Source organism: Chelonoidis abingdonii, chromosome 5 (assembly GCF_003597395.2).
Source record: "Chelonoidis abingdonii isolate Lonesome George chromosome 5, CheloAbing_2.0, whole genome shotgun sequence".
Lineage (NCBI taxonomy): Eukaryota > Metazoa > Chordata > Testudines > Testudinidae > Chelonoidis > Chelonoidis abingdonii.
Window position 1 is genome coordinate 126,521,023 of NC_133773.1, and position 27,230 is coordinate 126,548,252.

Consider the following 27,230-nt stretch of genomic DNA (forward strand, 5'->3'; position numbering starts at 1 on the left):
AGCAAAGTAAAAACTGTCTAGTTTCAGTGGCATCAATTTAATTTTCATACTGCAATAAATCTATTCTGCAGTCAAGTATGTTTTTAAACAGTAAAGCAACTCAGTAACTTTAAGAACCATCCTCTCAAGAGAGAGATGCTAAGACTTGACTAATACAGGAATATGTCAATGAATGGCTGGTAATAAATTATTTCTAATAAAAGTGCATTGTGTCTAAGGGCAGGGAAAGAAGATGAGAAAATAGCGAGCACAGAGCAGGGAGGGCAAGAAACAGTCAACTATCATATTTTTGTATATCTGAACACAAATAAATTATGTTTTTATTTTGAATATTTCATTCTATGAATCTCCTTTTCTCTTTGAGAACCTTTTCTTCCCAAGAGGTCTGAACACCATCCCCTTCTATATTTCTTCCTTTTGTCTACCACTTCCTGCCCATTTCATTCCTTTCTATAACTCTGTCCCACACCTCTCCAGTCCATCTACAGCAAAATCAAACTCTACTCTGTCAAAATTCCCTTGGCAGTCTTCAGCACGTACATAGTATGAAAAGAAATAAGAGTACAGCATAACAAAAAGGCTGTAAAGACCTAAATCCTCAAAGAAAAGTGAAAAAAAGTTAGAAATAACTGTTTCTACTACTTATATTTTCTGTATTTCTCTTCTCTTCTGGTAGACCTTTGCCTGCTGCTTGTTCTCTACCTGTCAACATAACCCGAAGTGTGACAACAGAATTGGTTGGTAGCAAAGGATTATATCGAAGAGAATGATGACTTTGGTTGTAATACGTAACAGGAGCAGATTAAATTCCTAAGCAAGAGATAGTCTTCTTAAGCAAGTGTCTCTGATGATCAGGGAAGAGAAAAGAAAATATGTAGAATCAAAATATCTGAATTAAGGCATCTGAAAGGGCATTAAAGCTTTCATAATACTTTTCTTAAGACATCACTGAAGCTCACTAGTGTAATATTCTACCCATCCTAGATATGGGGCTGTCTAAAATAAAATAATTCAAAATATGGCAACTGAACAGATTCCTCAAAAGTTTTGTTTTGAAACTAGTCAGTCCCATTACCCATTTGCAGTACTTCTTTAATAGCTTCCTCTTGATCATTCAGATGATGTAGAAGCACAGCCTGTCGTCCCCCCCCGTCCACCCCCACCCTCCGCAAATGGACAGTTTTGGCAGTTCCACCCATTTGCGAATTAACTGTTTTGTTAAAGATGTCCCAGCCTAGATTTCAATATGAGGACATAGAAGTTAAGTGTATTCCTCACTCTCCAACCCAAACACACAAAAGCTTCTACTTTGCAATCTGCAAAAGGATTGTGAAAGAACTCACAACACGACTTCTTACAAATTTGTATTATCTCTACAGATCAATAGTACACAGGAATTTTGTTTGTATCTTACCAGAGTGACAAGAAAGGTGCTGATTGTGCATGCTGCCTGACCGAGTGCACTGTATTCCTCAAGAAGGAGTGAGATGAACTGATGTGCCTGCGGTGGGCCTGGTATTGATAATGTTGATGCAACTTTAGATCCCAGCGACAAGTGCCTGAGCAGACGAACCTTCATTTCAAGCACGTATTCTCTAGCTTGCTGTTCCAATCGTTGATAAAGCTGATAAGGATCTCTTTCACAAAGCCTGCATTTTTGGAATAATAATTGTGACCAAAAATTCACAATCAAAATAGTGTTTAATGCTCACTGTCTCCTAAATATTCCTAGGAAAGTATTCTGGAGGAAGGAGGTCTAGGGGTTAGGGAACTAATCTAGGACTTTGAGACCTGGGTCCAATTCCCTGCTCTACATCCGATTTTTTGTGTAACCTTGGGCAAGTCACTTAGTCTCTCTGTGCCTCAGTTTCTCAAATGGATAAAAGATGGTATTCAATTGATGGTGAAGTCCTTCAAAACATTTCTCTCTACCCACCATAACACACAATATCTCGCCAGAATTTAAGGCTTGTGTTAAGATAAAAATGGAATGCAGACTAGAGCAGAAATTGTTGAGAGAAATAAGATGGAGAAAAGGAATATGTATAAACAATATGCAGCTGTTGCTCATTATTGTCTGTAAAAAAGATATAAATGTTGGCTCTAATTGTTTATCTTTAGAGACCTGCCTAGGTGGGGAAAACCCTGTGTCCTAGTGCACTCTCCCCCTCCATGCAATTAGAGAATAAAGTATCTGACTTGCTGCACCCAACCAGAGAGTGAGAACTCTGTTTTTCTTGGACAGGCTTGTCTTCACTCCTGGGGAAAGTCAACCTAAATTATGCTCCTCCAGCTACGTATATAACATAGCTGGAATGGACATAGCTCAGGCTGATCTACCACTGTGTCTTCACTGTGCTGCGTCGATGGGAGATGCTCTCCGGTTGACTTTGCTTACTCTTCTCACAGAGATGGAGTACCAGGATTGACCAGAGAGTGCTCTGCCGTCGATTTAGATCTTCACTAGACCCGCTAAAATTGATTCATGCTGTGATTCATGTAGTGAAGACAAGTCCTTAGTTCCAGCCAGAAGCTCTTACTCATAGAATCATAGAAGATTAGGGTTTGCAGGAACCTCAGAAGGTCATCTAGTCCAACCCCCTGCTCAAAGCAGGACCAATCCCCAGACAGATTTTTACCCCAGTTCCCTAAATGGCCCCCTCAAGGATTGAACTCACAACTGTGGGTTTAGCAGGCCAATGCTCAAACCACTGAGCTATCCCTCCCCCCACTGCTCACAGTGCTACTGTCATTCAGGTACCAGGAGAGCTGACCCACTAATATTTTAAATGTTCAGTAGACCAATAGGCTATTCTAGGATTCACATTTCCAGTGAGGCTAAAAAATTAAGATAGTTACCCAATATATTGGGGCAGTTTAAAGACACTCAAATTGTTATATTATCTTCAATAGCATGAATATTCAGTGATCACATTAAGCTAATCTTCTCTACATCATACTAAGAAAGGATTCCCATTCCAGATATGCAACTAATTTTTAAGTGTCTACAAATCTCAATCTTCCTAGTTGAATAATCCACTGGTATGTACTAATTTCTTTTTTTTTGAATGAGGTAATATTTTAGCTGTCATCGTGGTTTTAAGAATCCACCACTGTACATTCTAATCCAATGCACTAAATAAGAACAAAGTATCATGTATGGAAATATCAGCTGAGAGTAGTATGTCAGCTTTTAATATTATTAATCTCATGTTCTTTTGAAGAGATTATTTTTTAGGACATATCCATAATTTATGCATCAATAGCCCTCTTGCAGATTAGTATGTCAGAGTTTAATAATTTCATATGATACATTCAAGCCAATGTTCACCATACGTATGCAGGAGTTTTAGTTAAAATTGCTCTGATTCCTCATTTCAATGACAAATTCTGAATACTTGGACACATAAGGGATTGATGATTTTAAAAAGTATGGCCACAGATTAAGAGGTGATAAATGTACTTCTATTAAAGAAATCAGTGATTCTGAATTATCTGCAGCTTCATAATAAAGATCGTTTAAACTACAGGAACAGTACTAATCTACATAAAAAAATTCTATAAAATTTTTTTATACCTATCCACCAACTCCTTCATTCCCTCTTTATCTGGTACCAAGGATTGGTCTTGATCATCTGCCAATGGGGTGCCAGCTTGGCGATATACACATCGGACCATGTATCTTACTTCTGACCAGTAATTTTGAAGCTGCTGAGATTCACGTTCAGTCTCTGCTGAAATTTCTCTGCAACAATGCCAGAAAGGTTAACATAGCACGCAAACTAAGATGCACTTCAGTAAAAACTGAGTGCCTATCCATCAACTAAATTAGATTAGAAAACCAATTAAAAATAGAATTACCACTGAATTACAAAGATTCTTATTTTAATAAGCAAAATATGAGCAGATATGAATAAGTTGCAACATTACTAAATTCACTGCAAGTCTCACCTGCGCTCATTACAGGCCTCACAGTTACATACTACATCAGAAGGAGAGGAATTACTGAGATCTGCAGAGGGTACTGTCTGTGCTCCAACAGTTATTCTCCCTCCTCCTACAGATTCCTGCTGTGATCCGCTGTTTCCAAGAGGCATGTGCAAAAGGAAATCTTGGCTCTGTTTAAAAACAAAAAAAAAACCAAAAAAAACATAACTTACAAAACAGACAAATGTGAAAGGTAGACAAGCAGGTAAATCTTTAATAAAAGACTGTTACTCACTTTTGTAACTGTTGTTCTTCGAGATGTGTTGCTCATATCCATTCCAATTAGGTGTGTATGCATCGCGCGCACAATTGTGGGAAGATTTTTACCCTAGCAACACTCGGTGGGTTGGCTGAGGTGCCCCCTGGAGTGGCGCCTTCACGGCGCTGGATATATGCCCCAGCCGACCCAGCACCCCCTCAGTTCCTTCCGACAGAGGGGAAGGAGGGCGGGTTTGGAATGGATATGAGCAACACATCTCAAAGAACAACAGTTACAAAGGTGAGTAACCGTTTTTGCTTCTTTGAATGCTTGCTCATATCGATTCCAATTAGGTGATTCCCAAGCCTTACCTAGGTGGTGGGGTCAGAGTGAGATGTCGCGGAGTGAAGGACTGCTGAACCAAATGCAGCTTCACCCCTGGACTACTGAACTATTGCATAGTGGGCGATGAAGGTATGCACCGATGACCAAGTCGCTGCCCTACATATCTCCTGTATGGGCATGTGTGCTAGGAAAGCAGAGGATGAAGCCTCATGGAGTGGGTGGTAAGATTGGAAGCTGGGACACCAGCTAAGTCATAGCATGCATGAATGCATGATGTGATCCAGGACAAGATGCACTGGGAGGAGATCAGAAGACCCTTCATCTGGTCTGCCACAGCAACGAACAGCTGTGACATTTTCCTGAAATGTTTTGTTCGCTTGATGTAGAAGGTGAGGGCCCTGTGAAAGTCCAGGAAGTGCAGCTGTTGTTCCCATCTAGAGACGTGCGGCTTTGGGTAGAAGACAGGGAGGAAGATGTCCTGGTTGACATGGAAGGCAGACACTACCTTAAGGAGGAAGGCTGGGTGGGGTCACAGCTGTACCTTGACCTTGTGGAACACCGTATACGGTGGTTCCGATGTGAGTGCCCTGAGCTCAGACACCTGCCTTGCAGAGGTGATAGCTTTGAGAAAGGCTGTCTTCCAGGAAAGATACAGGAGTGAGCCGGAAGCCATCAGCTGGAACGGGCCATCCAGGAGATTCTGCCGGTTCCTAGAGCGGGGCGACGACGGAGCGACAAGATTATGATGATTAACAGATGGCTCAGGCAGTGGTGCTATAAGGAGGGCTTTGGGATGTACGGTCATTGGGACGCATTTACGGACGAGATCGACTTCGCTCGATGACTTCATCTAGGCAAGGAGAGAAATAGACGTAGGACGGAGGCTCGCGACCTCCAATTAAGAGAGCTTTCAACTAGTGAAGTGGGGAGATGTTGGGAAGATGTTAGGAATCTCCACGCCGAATTAACGGAGAGGGAAGAAAAACCGAAGTAAGAGGATACCCTTGTGGACCTGGAAGAATGACACCCAGGAGGAAAAAGCGAGTGAAAAACTCAGCTTTAACGGGATGCTGGGGTAGAAAGTTCTGGTCCACTGACGGGGGAAGAATGTACGACGACAACGTCAAAAATTAAAAATGTCTGTACACTAATGCGAGGAGCCTAGCACAACAGAGGGAGAACTGGAAGCTACTGACTGCAGAAAGTGAAACGATATTATGAGGGATACACCGAAACTGTGGAATAGTACTCAGACGGAGTACGGGTATTGAAGGCTATGTCTGTTTTAAGAAAAGACAGAAGAAAGGCAAAAGGGGCGGAGGAGCTTAATCCATCAAATGATGGGCAGCGTAACTGGAATGGAAATAAGAAGATGAATGATAAGCGGAGAATCTGTCTGAGTAAAACATGCTGGGGAAATAAGATACTAAGCAGCTTCCCCTGAGATAGTGCTTGGGGTGTGAAACCATGACCGCTCGGGAGTCTGATTTGGATAATGGATAGAGGACCATTCTTAATGTCTTTACTGAACGTAAAACCACTAAGGGAAATGTGTGATTATGGGTAGATCTTCAACTTCCGGGATAATAGACCTTGGAGACGAGTGCGCTGGCCAAGATATAGGGGTGTCTAGGATTTTGTCTGCGTAATGGTATAGCGGATAAGTAGTCTTCTCAATCATAGTGTTGAAAGTCCGACAGAGGGGATGTCAATTATATGAGTGGTTGTGAGTGAGTAGTGAGGGCCTCAGTAGAAAAAAGGGGTAGGGACAACTCTGGTTCGAGTGATCTATAAGCTGATTTCATTCAAATTAGATGGAAGATACAACAAACGTAGAATCCTCGGATTAGGTTTTCACTTCTCGAGGCTAAGTCTAAGCACGTTTAAGAAAAATAGTTAGGGATGGAGTTCTGTACGAGAGCCCAACCTGTGATTTAATGGCACGGAGAGGGAAAAGCCGGATATTACTATTTAAAGTCGCAGCCTGCGGAAACTGGTCGGAACCTGCATTCTCCGAAAGGGGAAAACTAGAGCGATGCAGGAGTTGTAGGCCCCGGATGAGCAAGCAACGCAAGAGGGAATAGGAAAAAGCAGAAAGCTAAGGGAGTTGAATAAGAGCGTGCGAGTAGCAAGTGAAAAAACTCCCTTAGTGAGCGTGCAGAAATCGTCGTTAGATATAGATTAAAGTAAAGGAAGACAAAAGCGTGTAGAACTGGACTTGCGAAGAACGGAACAAAAACCAATAGTAAAAGGTTCTAACACACATAAATAAGAGAACAAAGAAAGAAGAAGTGGGCGCTAACACTGAGGATGAGCGGAGAAGGTAATGGAAAACCTAGGCATGGCCACAATAATTCAGAAAAGACTTGCCTCGTTCTGTATTTAAAGACATAGTGGGAGTTTGAGGGGATCATGGAGGGAGATGACAAACGGGACTGTGGATATGGAGAGTGGATATTCCGCATCTGAGGTAGAGGCCAAACTGAAACAGCTTAATGACAAATCGAGGGACGGACGCATCTCCCACCGAGGATATTAAAGGCGAACTAGACCCGTCAACTGCGAGCCCGTTAGCGAAATTTTAAGCAATCGGTAAATACCGGGTTGTGCCGTATGACGGAGAATTAAGCTAACCAGTATTCCTGATAATAAGAAAAGGGAATAAAAGTTGATCCCGAAGGAGTTTCATTATATGCGTCCGAGCCTGTTAGCTTGACGGCCTGTCGTGTGTAAGGTCTTGGAAAATTTAAGGGAGAAAGATAGTTAAAGGACATTAGGTCATGGTAATTGGCGAACGAGGTCTGCCAACATGGATGACTAATAGGTAGAGTCCGCATAACCAAGCGAGATCTGCCTTCTCGAGAAGGTGATATGTACTTAGACAATAGAAATGCTAGATCAATTCTCGATTTCAGTAAGGCGTTTGACACGGTTCCGCATGGGAACTGTTAGTTTTAAATGAAAAAGATGAGGGATGAGTGGAAGTGTAAGTGGATAAGCACACAGTCACTAGGGGGAAGACTCCAGCGGGTCGGAGCTGAAGAGTGAACTGTCAGGCTGGAAGGAGGCTGGACTTAGCGGAGTCACTCAAGGATCGGAATTTGGAACCGATCTTATTTAACCTATTTATCTAACTGACCTTGGCAACAAAGATGCGGGAATGTATCTTAAAATAAGTTTGCGATGACACGAAGCTAGGAGGGGTAATTGCATAACACGGAGAAAGGACCAGGGACCTACTATTCAAGAAGATATCCTGGACCACACTTGTACAACTGGAGTAATAGTAGAAGGAATGAAATAATATATAGCCGAAAGTGACAAGGCATGCACACTTAGGGGATTAATAATAGAATTTTAGATACGTTGGAGGCACGGCACTACAGTTGAATGACAGGAAGCAGGAAAGGACCTAGGGTATTGGCCACTGATATGTCAGGATGACTGGCATGGAACCCCCAATAGTGATATGCTGTTAAAAAGCAAAACATGCAGGTGTTAGGATGCATCAGGCGAGGTATTTCCAGGCAAGGAGAAAGAGGTGTTAGTGCCGTATATACGGCGCTGGTGGACCCCACCTGGATGATTTGTGTGCATTGGGTGTCCCATGTTAAGGAAGGAAGATCAAACTGAAACAGGTTCAGAGACGGCTACTAGGATGATCCGAGAGAATGGAAAATCTGGCCTACCGAAAGGAGACTCAAGAGCTTGCTGTTCAGCCTGGCAAAAGAAGGCTTCCGGGGATATCTTTGCTCTATATAAAATATCAGGGGCTCACGTTAGGGAGGGAGAGGGAATTATTAAGTTAGTACTAATGTAGCACGAGGACGAAATGGGTACAAACTGGAAATAGGAAGTTAGACTTGAAATTAACAGAAGAGTTCTAACCATAGGGAGTGAAGTTCTGACGCCTCCGATGGAATATGGGGCACAAAAAGACTATCGGGCTTTAAGACTAAGCTTGGATAAGTATATGGAGGGATGTTATGATGGCGATAGCTTTTAATTATTGGCAATGTTGGATTTTGGAGTCATCGGGCAGAATAGAGTCATGCTCGAATGGTCTGTTGAGGGATGTTGATGGATGGAACCCGAGTTACTGAAAGAGCAAGAAATTCACCATCTTGTGCCCCGCGGTGATCTTGCCCATGCGCAGGGTTAGCTGATCGCGGCATACTCTTTGGGGCGGGAAGGAATTTCCTCCGGGCGGATTGGCAGAAAGGCCCTGGAGGTTTTTCGCGCCTCTCGCAGCGTGGGCTGGTCGCTCTTGGGGATTCCCTGCATTGGGGTCTCAAAATCTCCACATTTTGAGATTTCCAAACAATACCCTCCCTTTCATTGAGTGACAATGGGCGTTTCGGCGAGTGTCTACTACGAAAAAGTGTAATCGGGTAGGTTGTCCTCGCCATTTGTGCAGGAGGTCAGACTAGATGATCATATTGGTCCCTTCTGACCTATGAGTCTATGAGTCTGGAGAGGACCAGGTTAAGATCCCACGTAGGGACTGGTTGTTTAATTCATGGGAACAGGCGCTCCAACCCCTTGAGAAATCTAGTGACCCTGGGATTGGAGAAGACAACACCCGTTTTCACCCGGGTGGAAAGCTGAAATAGCTGCCAGGTGCACTCTGACAGATGATATTGCCAAGCCCTGCTGCTTTAAGACAGGAGGTAGTTCAAGGTGATAGGTACTTATGCCTGTAGAGGGGCCGTATGACTGAGCGCACCAGCAGGAAAAACGCTTCCACTTGCCTAAGTATGTGGACCTCATAGAGGGCTTCCTGCTACTCAAAAGGACCTGCTGTACCAAGCAAGAGCAGCACAGCTCAGATTGAGTTAGCCGTGCAGCATCCACATTGTGAGCTGAAGAGATTGCAGGTCGGGATGACAGAGCCATCGTGGTCTTGAGTGATCAGGTCTGGCCACAGCGGAAGTGAAATACCAGTGCTGTCTGAGCCACGCCGGGGCGACCAAAATCAGACGGGCTCTGTCCCTGTGCAGTTTGAGCAGGACCCTGTGGACTAGCGGGAATGGAGCAAAGGCGTAGTACAGGTGAGACTTCCACTGTATTAGGAAGGCGTCTGACAGGGAACCTGGGGAGCATCCTTGGAGAGAGCAGAACACCTGACATTTCCGATTCTTGCGAGAGGCGAATAGGTCTATCAGGGGAAAGCCCCACTTCCGGAAGACAGAGTGGATGACAAACAACGGAAGCGTCTGTGCACTGGGTAGATTGCAATGTGGAAGTATGCGATCTTCATGTCGAGGGCAGCGTATCAGTCTCCAGAATCTAGGGAAGGAATAATGGTCCCTAGTGAGACCATGCGGAACTTCAACTTTACTATGAATTTGTTGAGTCCGCGTAGGTCCAGGATGGGCCGAAGCCCGCCCTTTGGCTTGGGGGATTAGGAAGCAGCGGGAGTAAAAACCCCTGCCCCTTGACTCTCTTGGAATCTCCTCTATCGCCCCCACATGTAGGAGTGATTGGACCTCCTGTAGAAGGAAGTGCTCGTGAGAAGGGTCCCTGAAGAGGGACAGGGAAGGAGTGTGGGAGAGGGGAGACAAAGCAAATTGGAGGAAGTATTCCCTTTCCACTGTGCACAGGACCCATCAGTCTGATGTTATGTGAGACCACGCACTGAGGAAGTGGGAGACACGATTCTGGAAAGGCGGGGAAGAATTCTGAATGTAGACTGCTGCTCCGTCCTCGGGCGCACCTTCAAAAGTTCTGTTTAGGCCTTGCTGATGGCTTGGGAGGGCCTTGGCCTTGACTGGCTTGGTGCCCAGTCTGGTTTTCTTTTACCACCTCGGCTGCATCTTCTAAATAAGTCCTGTCTTGGCCAAGAGGGAGGGTAGAATCTCTGAGGCTGCGATCTGAAGGGCCTTCTCTGTGTTACTGGCGTATGCATGCCCAGTGAACGCATGATGGTCCGGTTGTCCTTCTGACTTGAGTCTGTCTTTTCAGATAACAGGCCCTGGCCGTCAAAGGGTACGTCCTGGAGGGTCTGGTGCAACTCTGGTGGTAAGCCAGAGACCTGCAGCTATGAGGTGCGGCACATGGCTATGCCCGAGGACAGAGTCCTAGCCGCCGAGTCCACCACGTCCAGAAAGGCTTGTAGGGAAGTTCTGGCCACCTTGTTGCCCTCCTCTACTAGAGCTCCAAATTCCTCTCTGGACTCCTGTGGAACTAACTCTTTGAATTTTGCCATAGACAGCCATGAATTATAGTCATATTGGCTCAGGAGTGCCTGCTAGCTGGCCACCCTGAGCTGCAAGTCTCCAGCCAAGTATACCTTGAGCCCAAACAAGTCCAGGTGTCTTTGCATCCTTAGATTTAGGCGCAGGGACCTGCTGGCCATGCTGTTCTTCTCGTTGACCGAAGCCACGACAAGGGAGCATGGTTGGGGGGGAGGTGTAGAAGTACTCGTATACCTTTGAGGGGACAAAGTACTTCCTTTCCACCCCCTTAGCTGTAGGTGGAATAGAGGCTGGCTATTGCCATATTGTCTTGGCATTGGCCTGTATAGTCCGTATGACGGGAAGGCCACTATGGATGGTGTCTCTGCCGACAGAATGTCCACCACAGGGTCCTCTACCTCCACCACCCCCTTTACCTGGAGGTTCATATTGCGTGCCACCCTGCAGAGCAGCTCCTGGTGGGAACGGAGGTCCATAGGAGGAGGGCCCGAAACCATAATTCCGGTGACTGCCTCATCAGGCAAGGATGAAGAAGATACCCCTGAAACTAAGGGAACCTACGTGAGGTCCTCTTGTGGAGGATCTTGTTGTTCAAGGTCCACCATGCTAGGAGCGTGGGCCTGTACTGGCACTGGAGCAGTCGCCTCAGAACCCCCCATGAGGAGTGGGGGGGAAAAAACACCATGACCTCCAGTACTTGGGGCTCCGAAGGGGCAGAAGAGGAAGCCTCGAAGGAACCCCCTGGGCCTGATGGTAGGCCCAGGGGTCCAAAAGGACCACTGTGGGGGTTCCTGGCCCAGGTCCTGGCCTTCTTCCAGCCACTGGCCTGCACCGCCCTCGCCCTGGTCGTGGTAGTCACCTTGTGAGTGTGACGACCGAGGCAGAGCGAGATGGCAAAGGTAGTGCCATACATGACAGTGCCGAGTCCCCGGTGCTGTACGGTGCCATAGTGCTGGGGACCAGTGGCGTGATGCAGAGCGGTACCAAGACAGCAATCAGTGCCTGCGGTCGTATCGGTACTGGGGTCCTGATCTGGATCTCGATGGTGACCTCCAGCGAGACTGGCACCGGGATCAGCTCCAGGACGAGTGCCACTCTGACCGGTACCAGGAGTCCAATCGGTATTGGCCGTACCACGATTTGGATCTCCACGAGCCAGAGCAGTGTCACGAGTGCGACTGGCGCCAAGAACAAGATCGGTACTGGAACTGTGAGCGATGCCATAATGGGTGCTGGGACCATGATCAGGACCGGGTCCGGTGCCATCCTGCTTCACTCGGCGATAGTGGTTGTATCAGGGACGGTTTTCCCTTCGACAGCACCGTCCGCACCAGAAGTGCCACTGGCTGCAGAGGAGTCAGTTCTGTGAGCGTGATCAAGTCCCGCGCTGTTGAGAAGGTCTCAGCTTGACCGCAGTGTGCACCAGAGAGCTTACATGCACTGGAGTCAACGGCCTTTGCGGCGTCAGAGTCGACAGTGCCGGAGCCGTTACTTGTCCTGTGCCCTCCGGCAAAGGAAGTGCCTTCGATTGCGGTGTGGGAAGCACTGGTGGCTGTCGAGCCAGCAAACAAGGAGCAGTTGGCCCCGAGACAAGGAGCAGCTGGCCCCGAGACAAGGACCAGCGCTGTGGTGGAGATGCCAGAGAGATCTGGCGCCACAAGACTTTAGTAGAGTCCGAACGCAGTTCAGGGCCAGTCGGTGCCACAGGGGCACTTGACACCGAAGATGACGGTGCTAAATCCCGGTGAGCGGAGGAAGAAACCAGGCTAAGTGCCACCTACATAAGGAGCTTCTTCAGTCTAATGTCCCATTCCTCCTTAATCCTCGGCTTGAAGGCTTTACAAACGCGGCACTTTTCCGCTTGGTGGGATTCCCCCAGACACTTTAGGCAAGAGTCTGAGGGTCTCCCATTGGCATCGGCTTCAAACAAGCCGAGCAGGGTTTGAAACCCGGAGACCCAGGCATGGGGCAGGGTACCGGGACAGGGGAGAGGGGAGAAGACCCTCTTCCACCCCTCTAAGTAAACTAATTCTAATGATCCTAACTAACTAGTAACAACTATCAACAACTATTAACAGGTACTAAGTGAATGCTAGGGAGATTGGAGATCAGCGAAACTGTGCTCCACAGTTCCAACGACTGTCACGGGTGGTAAGAAGCAACTGAGGGGGCACTGGGTTGGCTGGGGGCATAAATCCAGCACCATGAAGGCGCCACTCAGCCAACCCACCGAGTGTTGCTAGGGTAAAAATCTTCCAACGATCATGCATGTGGCGCGCACACATCTAATTGAGTGCTTGCTCATACCGATTCCAAAGAAGAACTAGAATGAACTTTACTTCACAGCTTATTTATACAGCCCTGTTCGACACTACAAACTTATGTTGGTATAACTATGTTGCTCCTGAGTGTGGATATCCAGCCCCCTGAGCAACACAGTTATGCCAACTGAACTCATGGTGTAGACAGTACTATGTTGACAAAAAGAGTTTCTCCCATTGACATAGCTACCATCTCTCGGGGAGGTGAAGTACCTATGCTAATGGCAGAAGCTCTCCTGTCAGCATAGGTAGCACCTTCACTAAGCACTACAGCAGCGCAGCTGCAGCACTATAAGTGTAGACAAGCCCTTAGCGCTGACACTACAAATACAAAACTAAAAGCACTCCCTTTCTTGAAGAGCTTATGGTCTAAGAAACAAGCACAAGAATTGACAAACAAAGAAATCCAGAGGTGGGAATAAATTAGAATTTCTCTTCTACTAACACTAAAATATGATTAACGCCATCCTCACAAAATATAAATAATATTTTACAATATGCTGTAAATGCAAAGCAATGCACGTTGGAAAACATAGTACCAACTATACATATGAAATGATGGGGTCTAAATTATCTGTGACCACTCAAGAAAGACCTTGGAGTCATTGTGGACAGTTCTCTGAAAACATCCACTCGATGTGCAGCAGCAGTCAAAAAGGCGAACAGAGTGTTGGGAATCATTAAGAAAGAGATAGATAAGACAGAAAATATCATATTGCCTCTATATAAAACCACGGTACGCACATATCTTGAATACTGTGTGCAGATATGATTGCCCCTTCTTAGAAAAGATATACTGGAATTGGAAAGGTATCAGAGGGGTAGCCGTGTTAGTCTGGATCTGTAAAAGGAGCAAAGTGTCTTGTGGCACCTTATAAACTAACAGACGTTTCAGAGCATGAGCTTTCATGGGTGAATATCACTTCGTCGGATGCATGTAGTGGAAATTTCCAGGGGCAGGTATATCTAAGCAAGCAAGAAGCAGGCTAGAGATAACGAAGTTAGTTCAATCAGGCAGGGAAGGCCCTCTTCTAGCAGCTGAGATGTGAAAACCAAGAGAGGAGAAACTGGTTTTGTAATTAGCAAGCCATTCACAGTCTTTGTTTAATCCTGAGCTGATGGTGTCAAATTTGCAGATGAACTGAAGCTCAGCAGTTTCTCTTTGAAGCTGTTCCCTGAAGTTTTTTTGCTGCAGAATAGTCACCTTAAGAGCTGCTATTGTGTGTCCAGGGAGACTGGAAGTGTTCTCCTACAGGTTTTTTTGTATAGTGCCATTCCTACTTTCGATTTGTTTAATTTATCCTTTTCCGTAGAGACTATCCAGTTTGGCCGATGTACATAGAGGGATATTGCTGGTATATATTACATTGGTGGACGTGCAGGTGAATGAACCGGTGATGGTGTGGCTGATCTGGTTAGGTCCTATGATGGTGTCGCTGGTGTAGATATGTGGGCAGAGTTGGCATCGAGGTTTGTTGCATGGATTGGTTCCTGAGTTAGAGTTACTATGGTGCAGTGTGCATTACTGGTGAGAATATGCTTCAGGTTGGCAGGTTGTCTGCGGGCAGGACTGGCTGCCACCCAAGGCCTTGAAAGTGTGGGATCATTGTCCAGGATGGGTTGTAGATCCCTGATGATGCGTTGGAGGGGTTTTAGCTGGGGACTGTGTGTGATGGCCAGTGGAGTCCTGTTGGTTTCTTTCTTGGGTTTGTCTTGCAGTAGGAGGCTTCTAGGTACACGTCTGGCTCTGTTGATCTGAGCCAGACGTGTACCCAGAAGCCTCCTACTGCAAGAAAAACCCAAGAAAGAAACCAACAGGACTTTTCAACTTGGAAAAGAGATGACTAAGGGGGAATATGATAGAGGTCTATAAAATCTTGACTGGTGTGGAGAAAGTAAATAAGGATGTGTTATTTACTCTTCATTACACAAGGACTAGGGGTCACCAGATGAAATTAATAGGCATAAGATTTAAAAACAAAAGGGAAGTATTTTTTCCCAGAACTCTCAGTCAACCTATGGAACTCCTTGCCAAAGGATGTTGTGAAGGTCAAGACCATAACAGGGTTCAAAAAAGAACTAGATAAGTTCATGGAGGATAGGTCCATCAATGGCTATTAGCCAGGATGGACAGGAATAGTGTTCCTGGCCTGTTTGCCAGAAGCTGTGAATGGGCAATGGGATGGATCACTCGATGATTACCTGTTCTGTTCATTCCCTCTGGGGCACCTGGCATTGGCCACTGTCAGAGGACAGGATACTGGGCTAAATGGATCTTTGGTCTGACCCAGTATGGCTGTTCTTATGTAAAGTGCTAGATATATTATAAATTAAATTTCTGGTCTGGAATTAATCATGCAACCGGTTTAGTCTATGGTTTGAATTTGACAGCTTGCAGTTAATTTTCTATAGTTTGATAACCTATCCTAGCTAAATGCATAAAATCTTGCTGTTTCCAATAACCAGACGTTACTCTGCAGACAGTGCTGCTGGAAAGATGCTGTTTTTCAGGTGCTTGGTAAAAACAGTTAGTAGCCTTGTGACCATGGAGCTGCTGTAAGAGGTCATCTACATTTGAGCCCCCACTGACTGATATCATATCTAAGTCTGGAATTGTTAGCCGCCACCTACAATTTGTTTGATAATTAACTTTAATTGATAACTTCATTGAGCTTAATTCAGAAAACTCTGAGACACTTCTTTAATCAGATACACCTCTATCCCGATATAACACGGTCCTCCGGTGACAAAAAAAAAATCTCACTGCATTATAGGTGAGACCGCATTATATCGAACTTGCTGTACCCCCCTCATTCCTTGTTCCCTTATCACCCCCTCCAGAGCCACCTCGACCCTAATTACCCCCAGCACCTCACCCCCTACCCAACCCCACTGCTCCCTCTCCCCTGACTGCTCCGACTCCAATCTACATGAACGCAGCCCCAGCCCACTCCATTCTGCCACCTCCCAGCTGCAGCGCTCTGCTTCCCGCCATCAGTGAGTGCGGGGAGGCTGGGGAAAGGACGCCCCCCGTACTCACCTGTGGCCAGAAATGGAGTGCTTCAGCTGGGAGCTGGTGGAGTAGAACAAACTGGAGCCAGGCTGCTCTGCTTCCCGCTGCCGGTGAGTGTGGAGAGGTTGGGGAAAGGATGACCCCCGGCACTCACCTTCGGCAGGAAGCAAAGTGCTGTCACTGGGAGCTGGCGGAGTGGAGCGGGCTGGAGCCGGGCAACTCTGATTCCGCCGCTGCCGGTGAGTGCAGGGGGGATCCCTTTCCCTAAGCTCTCTCCCCCGAGCTGCGGTTGGGGCCGGGGCGAGGGAAGCGGAGCAGGCTGCTCCCAGCCCCCTGCTAATCCCCTGGGTCACTCTGGGCCTGCAGGGCCCCCAAAAGTGCCACCCCACCCCAGCTCCTGCCTCCCAAACCCTGGGGTGGGGGAGCTCCTGACCGCCCCCCGAGACCCTCTGCCCCTTATCCAACCCCTCGGCCTCAGCCCCAGCCCAGCACCCTTAACATGATGCTCAGGGCAGAGTGTCAGAGCTTTACCATGTTGTATGCGAACCAGCCTTATATCGGGTTACGTTATATTGGGGTAGAGGTGTACTTTTAAAATACATTTTTAAAAATGTTGCAATGCTGGCAGGCACAAAGACCCAGAGCCTCACTGGACACTGATAAATGCATAGTTGGAAACGAGTCTGGCTTATGTGTGGGGTTAGTATAGTTAAAATAGATATTAGTGTTATAAGACTGTGTTTGTATTTATGCTTTATGGAATGCTTGTAGAATGTTGCATATATTAATCCTATTTATAGTATCTGTATCCGTTGGTATAAAGTTATATTGAGTGTTTGCACTGTAAATTTCTGTAATTATGTAACTCACCAAACAGGAAAAGCAGAATTAATTAAGGTAAAGTATTCGCCCTGCACGCAAAGTGGCCCACTGAAGGCAAATGAGGCACTCTGTAGTATCAGTGGACAGAGACTTTGGTGACTGTATTTCTGACTCACTCCAAGAAAGGGGGACCTATACATGAACTCATCTCTTCAGATTGGATTCTGAGGTGAGGGGGCATAAAAATCCTGACATGGTCTCTTCATGTTGTCTAGACTTAGAGGAGAAAAGATTCCTAAACATAAGCAAGAGATCCCTATGCTGCTTGGCATGGGTCAGCCCTAAAGGAAGTATCGAGCTGTTTATCATGGAAGCTTATATTACCTTTTATAAATAAGACTAACTCATTTGCGTGTCAAGTATCAGAGAGGTAGTCATGTTAGTTTGTATCCAAAGTTCTTGTCCCCTAGTGCTCCTCCTCTACTTGCACTACACTGATGACATCTTCATCATATGGACCAACCAGAAAGAAGTCCTTAAAGAATTCCACCTGGATTTCAACAATTTCCACCCCAGCATCAATCTCAACCTGGACCAGTCCACTCAAGAAATCCACTTCCCGGACACTACAGTGCAAATAAGTGATGGTCATATAAACACAACCCTATACTGAAAACCTACTGATCACTGTACTTACCTACATGCCTCCAGTTTCCATCCATGACACATCACATGATCCATTGTCTACACCCAAGCCCTAAGATACAGCTGCATTTGCTCCAATCCCTCAGACAGAGACAAACACCTAAAAGATCTTTATCAAGCATTCTTAAAACTACAATACCCACCTGGGGAAGTTAGGAAACAGACTGACAGAGCGAGACAGATACCCAGAAGTCACCTCCTACAGGACAGGCCCAACAAGGAAAACACCATTGACCATCATGTACAGCCCTCAGTTAAAACCTCTCCAGCACATCACTACCGATCTACAACCTATCCTGGAAAACGATCCCTCACTCACACAAATCTTGGGAGGCAGGCCAATCCTTGCTTACAGACAGCCCCCCAACCTGAAGCAAATATTCACCAGCAACTACACACCACAGAAACACTAACACAGAAACCAATCCCTGTCATATGTCCCATTACCTCCTCTGTCCCCATATCTCCTCTAGCGACACCATCACAGGATCCAACCCAATCAACCACACTATCAGGGGCTCATTCACCTGCATATCTACTAATGTGATATGTGCCAGCAATGCTCCTCTGCCATGTACATTGGCCAAAGTGGACAGACTCTACATAAAAGAATGAATGGACACAAATCAGACATCAGGAATGGTAACATACAAAAGCCAGAAGAACACTTCAATCTCCCTGGACATTCAATAACTGATTTAAAAGTAGCCATCCTTCAACAAAAAAAGCTTCAGAAACAGACTTCAAAGAGGAACTGCTGAGGTACAATTTATTTGCAAACTTAACACCATTAATTTTGGCTTGAATAGGGACTGGGAATGGCTGGCTCACTACAAAAGCAATTCTCCCTCTCTTGGTATTGACATCTCCTCATCAGTTACTGCGAGTGGACCACATCCACCCTGACTGAATTGAACTTGTCAGCATTGGTTCTCCACTTGTAAGGTAACTCCCTTCTCTTCATGTGCCTGCAAATTTATGCCCGTGTCTGTAATTTTCACTCCATGCATCTGAAGAAGTGGGCTTTTTAACCCACGAAAGCTTATGCCCAAATAAATGTGTTCGTCTTTAAGGTCCCACTGGACCCCTTGTTGTTCATTTGTGTGTGTGTTTCCTGTTCTAACCTTGTAAATAACACTCATTTCTTTTCTTTGTTAATAAATCTTTAGTTAGTTTATTACAATATTGGCTACAGGCATTGTCTTTGGTTTGAGGTCTGAGTACAATTGACTTGGTAAGTGACTGGTCCTTTGGGATTGGAAGTAAGCTGAATATTCTTGGGATTTTGGGTGTAACATGACCATTTATCACATAGTTCAGCTTGCCTGGTTTGCAAGATGGACTGGAACGCCCATGGGGACTGTCTGTGACTCCATAGTAAAACTGTTACAGTGCTTTAGGAGTTCACACACTTGTCACCAACTCAGTAACATCTAATTATACAGAATTCAACCAGTTTGAGGTTTCTGCCTAGCTTTTTGACATTCTACCCTGAGGTTGGCACTCACAGTCATGAGCCACTGCAAACAGCGTGAGAAGTGTAATGGCTGCTAAATTTAGGGGCTTATATATTTTTATTTCACCTGATTTACTGGAATTTGATACTATTGATTTCAACTTCTTTGCTATCATTCTTCAAAATTTGGTGTTCGGTTCACTGTTTATTCTCCCTCATTTTTTTCAGGATGAATTTAAAAAAAAAAAATGCCTAGGCCTTGTGACTTGGCCAACAGTTTTCTGTAACTTTTAGGAGAGGCCTACAATTAAGCTACCTCCTCTCTGAAGATGGCCTGTCTACGGTAATTCTCATCTCATTAGTCAACATTTAATGACAGGTACATCAAACACTGTTTATGGTTAATATGGGTAAAATATGCTTAGGTCTAGCTCATTAACTTAAAACTCAAATTATATCTGAATTAGATTCCTTTGTATAAAACAGATCACCATTCTAAAACTGGCTTGTTGATTTATCAATAGATGCCCCTTGGTCCTTCAATATCAAGCTAGTTGGAAGCATTACAGAATTCCATCCTAATCTAAAATATGGGACTTTAATAAAAATTCTATTCTATGAGGTAGCAGAATTTTGCTCAGAACACTAAATCACTTAGTTGGGGTTTTTCTGGATCCTTCATTCAACTTCTTATATCCTAATACAGCGGTTTTCATCCTCTTTTCATTTACAGAGTCTTAAAAAATGCCAAATGGAGGTGCAGACCCATTTTGGAAATCTTAGATAGTCTGTGGACCATCAGGGATCCATGGACCACACATTGAAAACCTCTGTCCTAATATATTTCTCCATGGTATATATGCATTGTTCCTGTATTACTTGGTGTACATAAGCTACCATTTAAAAAGGAAGATTCAATTTAAAGGTTGTTAAAATTTAAGAATTAAAACTTGAGTCTCAAATTAGTATACTGAATGTGTGGGCTGCAGATGGCACAAGTGTTTGTTGGCTGCATATCATGCAAAGAGGCATATGTTTAATAGCCTCTCTAAGGGGAGCAGAATGGATAAAACCAGAAACCTGAAGAAAAGTAGCAATGAAAGAATAGTAACCTGAGAGGAAGACTGAAAAGACAAGCCTCAAGAACAGATGGGTGGGAAAATAAAGTCAAAGATCACGCATAAATGGACAAAACAAGGTAGGAGTTGGGGGTGGGTGGGGGGGAAATCATACAAAAAGGAATGGAAGAAGGTAAAAAGAAGAAAATTGAGTGAAAAGAGAGAAAAGGCAAAGAGAAGGAGAAGAAAAGTTGAAAGGGCTTAACACAAATCACGTAAGAGGATCCAAGACTGAATTCTATCTTATGGCCCAAAAGATTCTTAAGAGACACCTTTTCAAAGCTAGTGAACCAGGTGACACATTCAGTTTCATTTCTAGAACAAAACTCCCCAGCAAATGAATATATTACATAGATTTAAAAAAAAAAAAAAAAAAAGCAAGTGTCTACCCCATCATGGTGTCATCTCAATTCAGTCAACTCATACACTGAAACTTACCACAAGAGATTGCTCTAGCGTGGCATGTCTCTCCTCCTTCTCAACTGTTCGTCGACAATCTGGACACACCCACAGTGGAAGATGCAGCATACTATTTGCTTTTGGAGATGTAGAAAGTGCTGTTTTGCTAGAATTTTTAATCCCGCTCTCTGAAAGCAAGGTGTCTTTCCGTTCACTTCTACAAAGAAGACAATGCTCGCCTGTTGTATATGGTGCCCTTTGACCCAAGCCAAAAGTAAATGGAGTCTACAAACAAACATTTAAATAGACACATAACTAGTTATTTCCATGCTTAACACACAAAAAAGTTATCTTTATATTTCTTATTCTACAAAGTATTCAGCAGGAGCAACAAAGTCTGTGTTAATACTTGATGCATGCTTTGGGTCCATTGAAACCCCCAACACTGAATATCCTATTAACACAGATCCTGGAAGGTCTTATTGCTATTATGAATAAGGCTCCATAATTACACATTTCATTTAAATAAAAATATACTTTTGGAGGTATGTATATAGCTTTCCACTATTAAATGATTCAAAGTAGAAGTTAAAAATAGTAGGGAAAAATTGAACTCCTTTCATTATTTTCAACGTTTATTGTTGTTTTTTGTTTTAAACAGAAAGAAATTAGGGAAATACAATGGCTCCTTAGACTTCATTCCCTTCTGTTTGCTACAGGACCAGCTGCTCTTTCAGTAACAGTGTGTGGCCCAAACACTTTTAACGAACTTGGCTGTAAAGACTGGATTTAGCTTTTACAAATCTGAAGTGGTTTACAAGAGGGCCCCAAACTGCTTTGGAATGAAGTCAGCTTAGCATCTTAAAGCTATCCCTTTCTCCTAAAGACCCTCCTTTGGACAGTGGATGTAAAAAGGAACAAGTTTTCAGCAATAAAATGCCTACTATGCACTATCCAAAAAAGATGTATATAGGGGTCAGTACCAGAAAGGCCCAATCAACTAAGCACTGATTCTTCAAAGGTGCAGTCTATAGAGTCAAGTGTCAATTCTCTTACCTATCTGGTCATAGGTTCCAAAACCAGAAGGGGCCGATGTACAGGAGGTCAGATTAGATTATCACAACACAGGCCACAGAACCTTCCTAAAATAAATTCCTAGAGCATATCTTATAGAAAAACATCCACTCTTGATCTAAAAAAAACAGTGATGGAGAATCCACTAGGACCCTGTAAACCGTTCTACTGATTAGTTACCCTCACTGTTCAAAATTTGTGCCTAATTTTAATTTTGAAGTCTTGAACTTAAACTTCCAGCCATTAGATCTTGTTATACCTGTCTCTGCTAGTTTGAAGAGCCTAGTATTAAGTATTTGTTCCCCATTTAGATAATCACACTGTGATTGAGTCATTCCTTAACTTGCTCTCTATCAAAACTAAATAGATTGAATTCCTAGAGTCTGTCACTATAAGGTATGTTTTTTAATCCTTTAATCAATCATCCTCATGATTCTCTGAATCCTCTCCAATTTGTCAACATCCTTTTTTGGATTGTGGACACCAGAACTGGAGACAGTATTTTAGCAGCAGGCATACCAATGCCAAATACAGAGGTAAAATACATGACCTCTCTACTCCCACTCAAGATTCCTGCTTATACATCCAAGGATCATATTAGCCCTTTTAGCCACAGCATTGCACTGAGAACTCATGACAGTGGAGGAATAGGGACACTCAGGAATCTTGGGTTCCAATCAAGATTATGGAAAGGAGAGTTCTCTAAGGGTCACAGACCCTCTGTCCCTGTTTCCCCACAAGCCTGACTTCTTCTGCTCATCGAGTCAATGCCAGTCTTCCTTCCCTACCCCACTGACTCTCAGTCATCCATTCTCCCCAGCACCCAGTCCCAATCTCCACATCCAACTGCCTTCCCCCCCCCGCCACTTCCTCCCATTTCCCTGCACCACCCACATCCTAAGCTCCCAGTCTCTCTCTCTTCCCCCACTCTTTGCCAGTCACAGCCTCTTAGCTAGGTAGAGGAGACAGGGTCTGGCTGGGCAATCTGTCTGATCTTAGTCTCCCTCTAGCAGCTGATTTCTGCCTGCCTCCCAGTCTCCATAATCAGTCCCAGGCTCCACTGCTTTCAGTCTCCATCTCCCCACAATCTGCTTGGCTAAACCTACTCTCTCTGGCACCCATAGTACTGGAGAGACAGACATTCCCTGCTTTCAGTTCTAATTCCTGGCACTGCAGCAGCTGACAGCAACAACTACATGGATAGTCCTGCTCATCCCCTCCAGCCCTGGGTTGGTGCAGATGGAATCTTCAAAGAATTTAGCAGCCAAACTATAACAACAAGCCATTACTGAGCTTGTCCAATTTCAGATTTTTCAAAAGCTTGTAACTGAATGAGATTTGGGTGGTGTTTCCAGAGAAGAGCAAGGGGCACATTTCTGACATAAAGGCCAACCCCTACCAAATTTCAGAACCTTTCTTCAAAGCGTGGAAGCACTAGGGATTCTCAATGCCATTTGGTGTTTGTATTTTTTTTAAAACACATAGCCAAATAGCACACTTCAGCATTAACAAATAACCGGTACCGTTTTCGAAATATACTGAAAGTTCGCCAGGTTAGAGTATGGCTAAATCTCTGACACTCACTTTGGCACAACAAGGAGGATCATATCAAGATGTAAACCAATCTTATTTGTGTCCCACTAATCCTACTCTCCTCCTCACTGCAGCAACAACCTCCATCCCCTAATGCTGATATCTGAACAGAATATGCCTGTACTTTCCTCACTGCAGCATCAGGCAGTCCAAATGCCAGGAACAGAAGATTCACAGAGCTGAGACTAGCATCAAAAGCTTCCTACAGCCATTCTGGAAAGTGGCTGTGGGGGAAGAATTAACAAGCCCAGGCCTTCATAAGAACTCAATGATTTCATATAGTCATGTTGTACCATCAATCCTCTTCACCTACTCCAAACTTTCTCCAGAAGTGGACGGTCCTAAGGCTGTGGTGGGCAACCTGCAGCCTGCATGCAGCCCATCAGGGTAATCTGCCTGAGGGCCACAAGACATTTTGCTGACATTGACCTTCTGCAGGTGTGACCTTCTGCAGCTCCCAGTGGCCACGGTTCACTGTTCTTGGCCAATGGGAGCCGTGGGAAGCAGCAGTCTGCAAGGACATGCTGGATGCCATTTCCCGCAGCTCCCATTGGCTGGGAACGGCAAACCACGGCCACTGGGAGCTGCGGGGGACCACACCTGCAAATAGTCAACATCAGCAAAATGTCTCACGGCCCGCAATCAGATTACCCTGATGGGCTGCATGTGCCCTGCGGGCCACAGGTTGCCCTCCACTGTCCTAAGGTGTTTAGCCAGCTTTTTTCCACTACCTGTGAAACTGACTGTCTATAAAGTCACTTGCCTCCTCCTGATCTTACCTGCAAGCTGCAGACACCTCACCATTTCCTTCCACAGTAATTTGCATTAGAGAAAAAGGAGAAAAGCATTGTGTTCTTTTTTCCTCATGCAAACTTCCATTGGAGGGACTTTTGAGAGTGAAGGGGGTTCCTTTGTGTCTCCTTCTGGGCTGGGCTGGGCTTGTCCCTTCATTGTCTCTGCCAAGTCAAACAACAGATTTCAAGAGCAGCGAGGTTAGTCAGTCACTCTTCCTAGGAGCACTGTTCCTGGACCCACCTCAGCATGCAAGACTTGAGTTTTGTTGATACTTGGAACCAGTCTGAAAAGCTTGCAGCAGATGGCCTAGCTGCTCATCTCTTTGGCCCTGCAGTTCTCCTTGTTAAAGATTTTTTTTTTTTCAGAAGTCAGGCTGCTTCCTTGATGCTGCCATGAGGATCTGTGTAGAGCTATTTACCAGTAGAGCCTTATGGACAGCAGCAGCAGGTTTCTTGCTTCCAAAAAGGAAGATAGAAGTGTAAAGATCTCAAACAATAATTAAAAGGTATGCACCCACTCATCTGGACCTTCAAACTTTTAAACAGGTGAGGGCCAGGGAAGCTGGCTTCCAGCCTTCCTATAGAAGGATTTGTAGATTCAGTCTAGATTGCTGCATTGTAGTACAAGCAAAAATAAAACTAGTCAGTATTATTTAAAGGAGAACCATTACAATAAACAGCAGGAACAATAATTTCGAAGGCTGGCCATCTAGAAGATTCCCTTTGTTTACAAAATCAGAATCTCACAAATGAATCTGCTTTTATAGCACAGTTTTAAAAGTTGAATTACAAATGTTTGGTTCATAAAATGAGAATCATCACTTGATATTCAGAAAGATAGGTAGGGTGACTTATACACAGTGGTAGTTTCTAAACTATTTTGTATTTTAACAAAATTAACATTTATCTTGATCATGGGCAATTCGAGATGCCAACTTCCTTTACCTCTGCCACAGTAAAATTCCAACTAGTCTCACAGACTCATAGGTCAGAAGGGACCAATATGATCATCTAGTCTGACTTCCTGCACAAAGCAGGCCACAGAACGCTACCCATCCACTTCTATAAAAACCCCTAACCTATGTCCGAGTTATTGAAGTCTTCAAATTGTGGTTTGAAGACCTCAAGCAGAGAATCCACCAGCAAGTGACCCATGCCCCACGCTGCAGGGGAAGGCGAAAAACCTCCAGAGCCTCTGCCAATCTGCCCTGGAGGAAAATTCCTTCCCGACCCCAAATATGGCAATCAGTTAAACCCTGAGCACGTGGGCAAGGCTCCCCAGCCATCAGTCAGGAAAGACTTCTCTGCAGTAACTCTGATCCCATCCCATCGCAGACCATTGAGGAGACCTATCTGCTGATAATCCAAGAACAATTGCCAAAATTAAACTATCCTATCATATCATCCCTTCCATAAACTTATCAAACTTAGTCTTAAAGCCGGATATGTCTTTTGCCCCCACTACTCCCCTTGGAAGGCTGTTCCAGAACTTCACTCCTCTAATGGTTAGAAACCTTGTCTAATTTCAAGTCTGAACTTCCTAGTGTCCAGTTTGTACCCATTTGACCTTGTGTCTACATTAGTACTAAGCTTAAATAATTCCTCTCCCTCCCTAATGTTAACCCCCCTGATATATTTATATAGAGCAAGCATATCCCCCCGCAGCCTTCTTTTGGCCAGGCTAAACAAGCCAAGCTCTTTGAGTCTCCTTTCATAAGGCAGGTTTTCCATTCCTCGGATCATCCTAGTAGCCCGTCTCTGAACCTGTTCCAGTTTGAATTCATCCTTCTTAAACATGGGAGACCAGAACTGCACACAGTATTCCAGGTGAGGTCTCACCAGCACCTTATACAACGGTACTAACACCTCCTTATCTTTGCTGGAAATACCTCGCCTGATGCATCCTAAAACCATTTGCTTTTTTAACGGCCATATCGCATTGGCGGCTCATAGTCATCCTGCGATCAACCAATACCCCAAGGTCCCTCTCCTCCTCTGTTGTTTCCAACTGATGTGTCCCCAATGTATATCTAAATTTCTTATTATTAATCCCTAAGTGCATGACCTTGCACTTTTCACTATTAAATTTCATCCTATTACTATTACTCCAGTTTACAAGGTCATCCAGATCTTCCTGTATGGTATCCCGGTCCTTCTCTGTGTTAGCAATACCCCCCAGCTTTGTATCATCCGCAAACTTTATTAGCACATTCCCGCTCTTTGTGTCAAGGTCAGTAATAAAAAGGTTAAATAAGATTGGTCCCAAAACCGATCCTTGAGGAACTCCACTAGTAACCTCCTTCCAGCCTGACAGTTCACCCTTCAGTACGACCCGCTGGAGTCTCCCCTTTAACCACGCTCTCTAATCAATGTCTGAACTTCCTAGTGCCATTGTATCCCATTTGCACTTGTGTCTACATTCATTACTAGCTTAAATAATTCCATCTCCACCCTAATGTTATCCCGGAGTATATTTATATAGAGCAAGCATTCCCCCAGAGTCTTCTTTTGGCTGGCTAAACAAGCCAAGTCTTTGAGCTCCTTCTCATTGAGCGAGTTTTCACATATCCTCGCAGTCATCCTTAGTAGCCCGTACTCTGAACCGGTTCAGCTTTGAATATCTCCTTCTTAAACAACGGCGAGACCAGAATGCACACAGACTATCCAGGTACAGATCTCCAACCTAGAGCTTATACACGGCTAACACACCTCTTATCATTTTGGAAATACCTCCCTGATTGCTTCCTAAACACCTGCCAATATCTGCATTTTTTAAACTGGCCATATCATCAGCAATGCAGCAGCTTCATAGCCATCCTGCGAATCACACCAATACCCCAAAAGCGTCCCTCCCCCAGCTGTTCTAGTTTGACTTCTACCTCTGATGTGGTAATATCTACCTCCATATCCTCATTCCCGTTTAACATCCTTCCATCATCCCTAAGCTCCTCATTAGCCTTATTAAAGACTGAGGCAAAGTACTTATTTAGATATTGGGCCATGCCTAGGTTATCCTTAAGCTCCATTCCATCCTCCGTGTATAGCGGTCCCACTTCTTCTCTCTTTGTTTTCTTCTTATTTATGTGGCTATAGAACCTTTTACTATTGGTTTTAATTCCCTTTGCAAGGTTCAACTCTGCACAGCTTTTAGCCTTCCTCACTTTATCCCTACATGTCCTGACCTCACTAAGGTAGCTTCCCTTGCTA

General features: G+C 44.7%; 1 protein-coding gene across 1 annotated transcript in view; it reads right to left on the minus strand.

Annotated features, from left to right (window-relative positions):
- Positions 1 to 27,230, minus strand: part of FAM193A (family with sequence similarity 193 member A) — a 137,162-nt gene that overhangs the window by 49,423 nt on the left and 60,509 nt on the right. The window contains exons 3-6 of the mRNA XM_032781055.2: positions 20,602 to 20,847; positions 3,952 to 4,118; positions 3,578 to 3,745; positions 1,415 to 1,649 (exon numbers count right to left, since the gene is read on the minus strand). Coding sequence (XP_032636946.2) covers positions 1,415 to 1,649; positions 3,578 to 3,745; positions 3,952 to 4,118; positions 20,602 to 20,847 — 816 coding nt within the window. The remainder of the gene's footprint in view (positions 1 to 1,414; positions 1,650 to 3,577; positions 3,746 to 3,951; positions 4,119 to 20,601; positions 20,848 to 27,230) is intronic.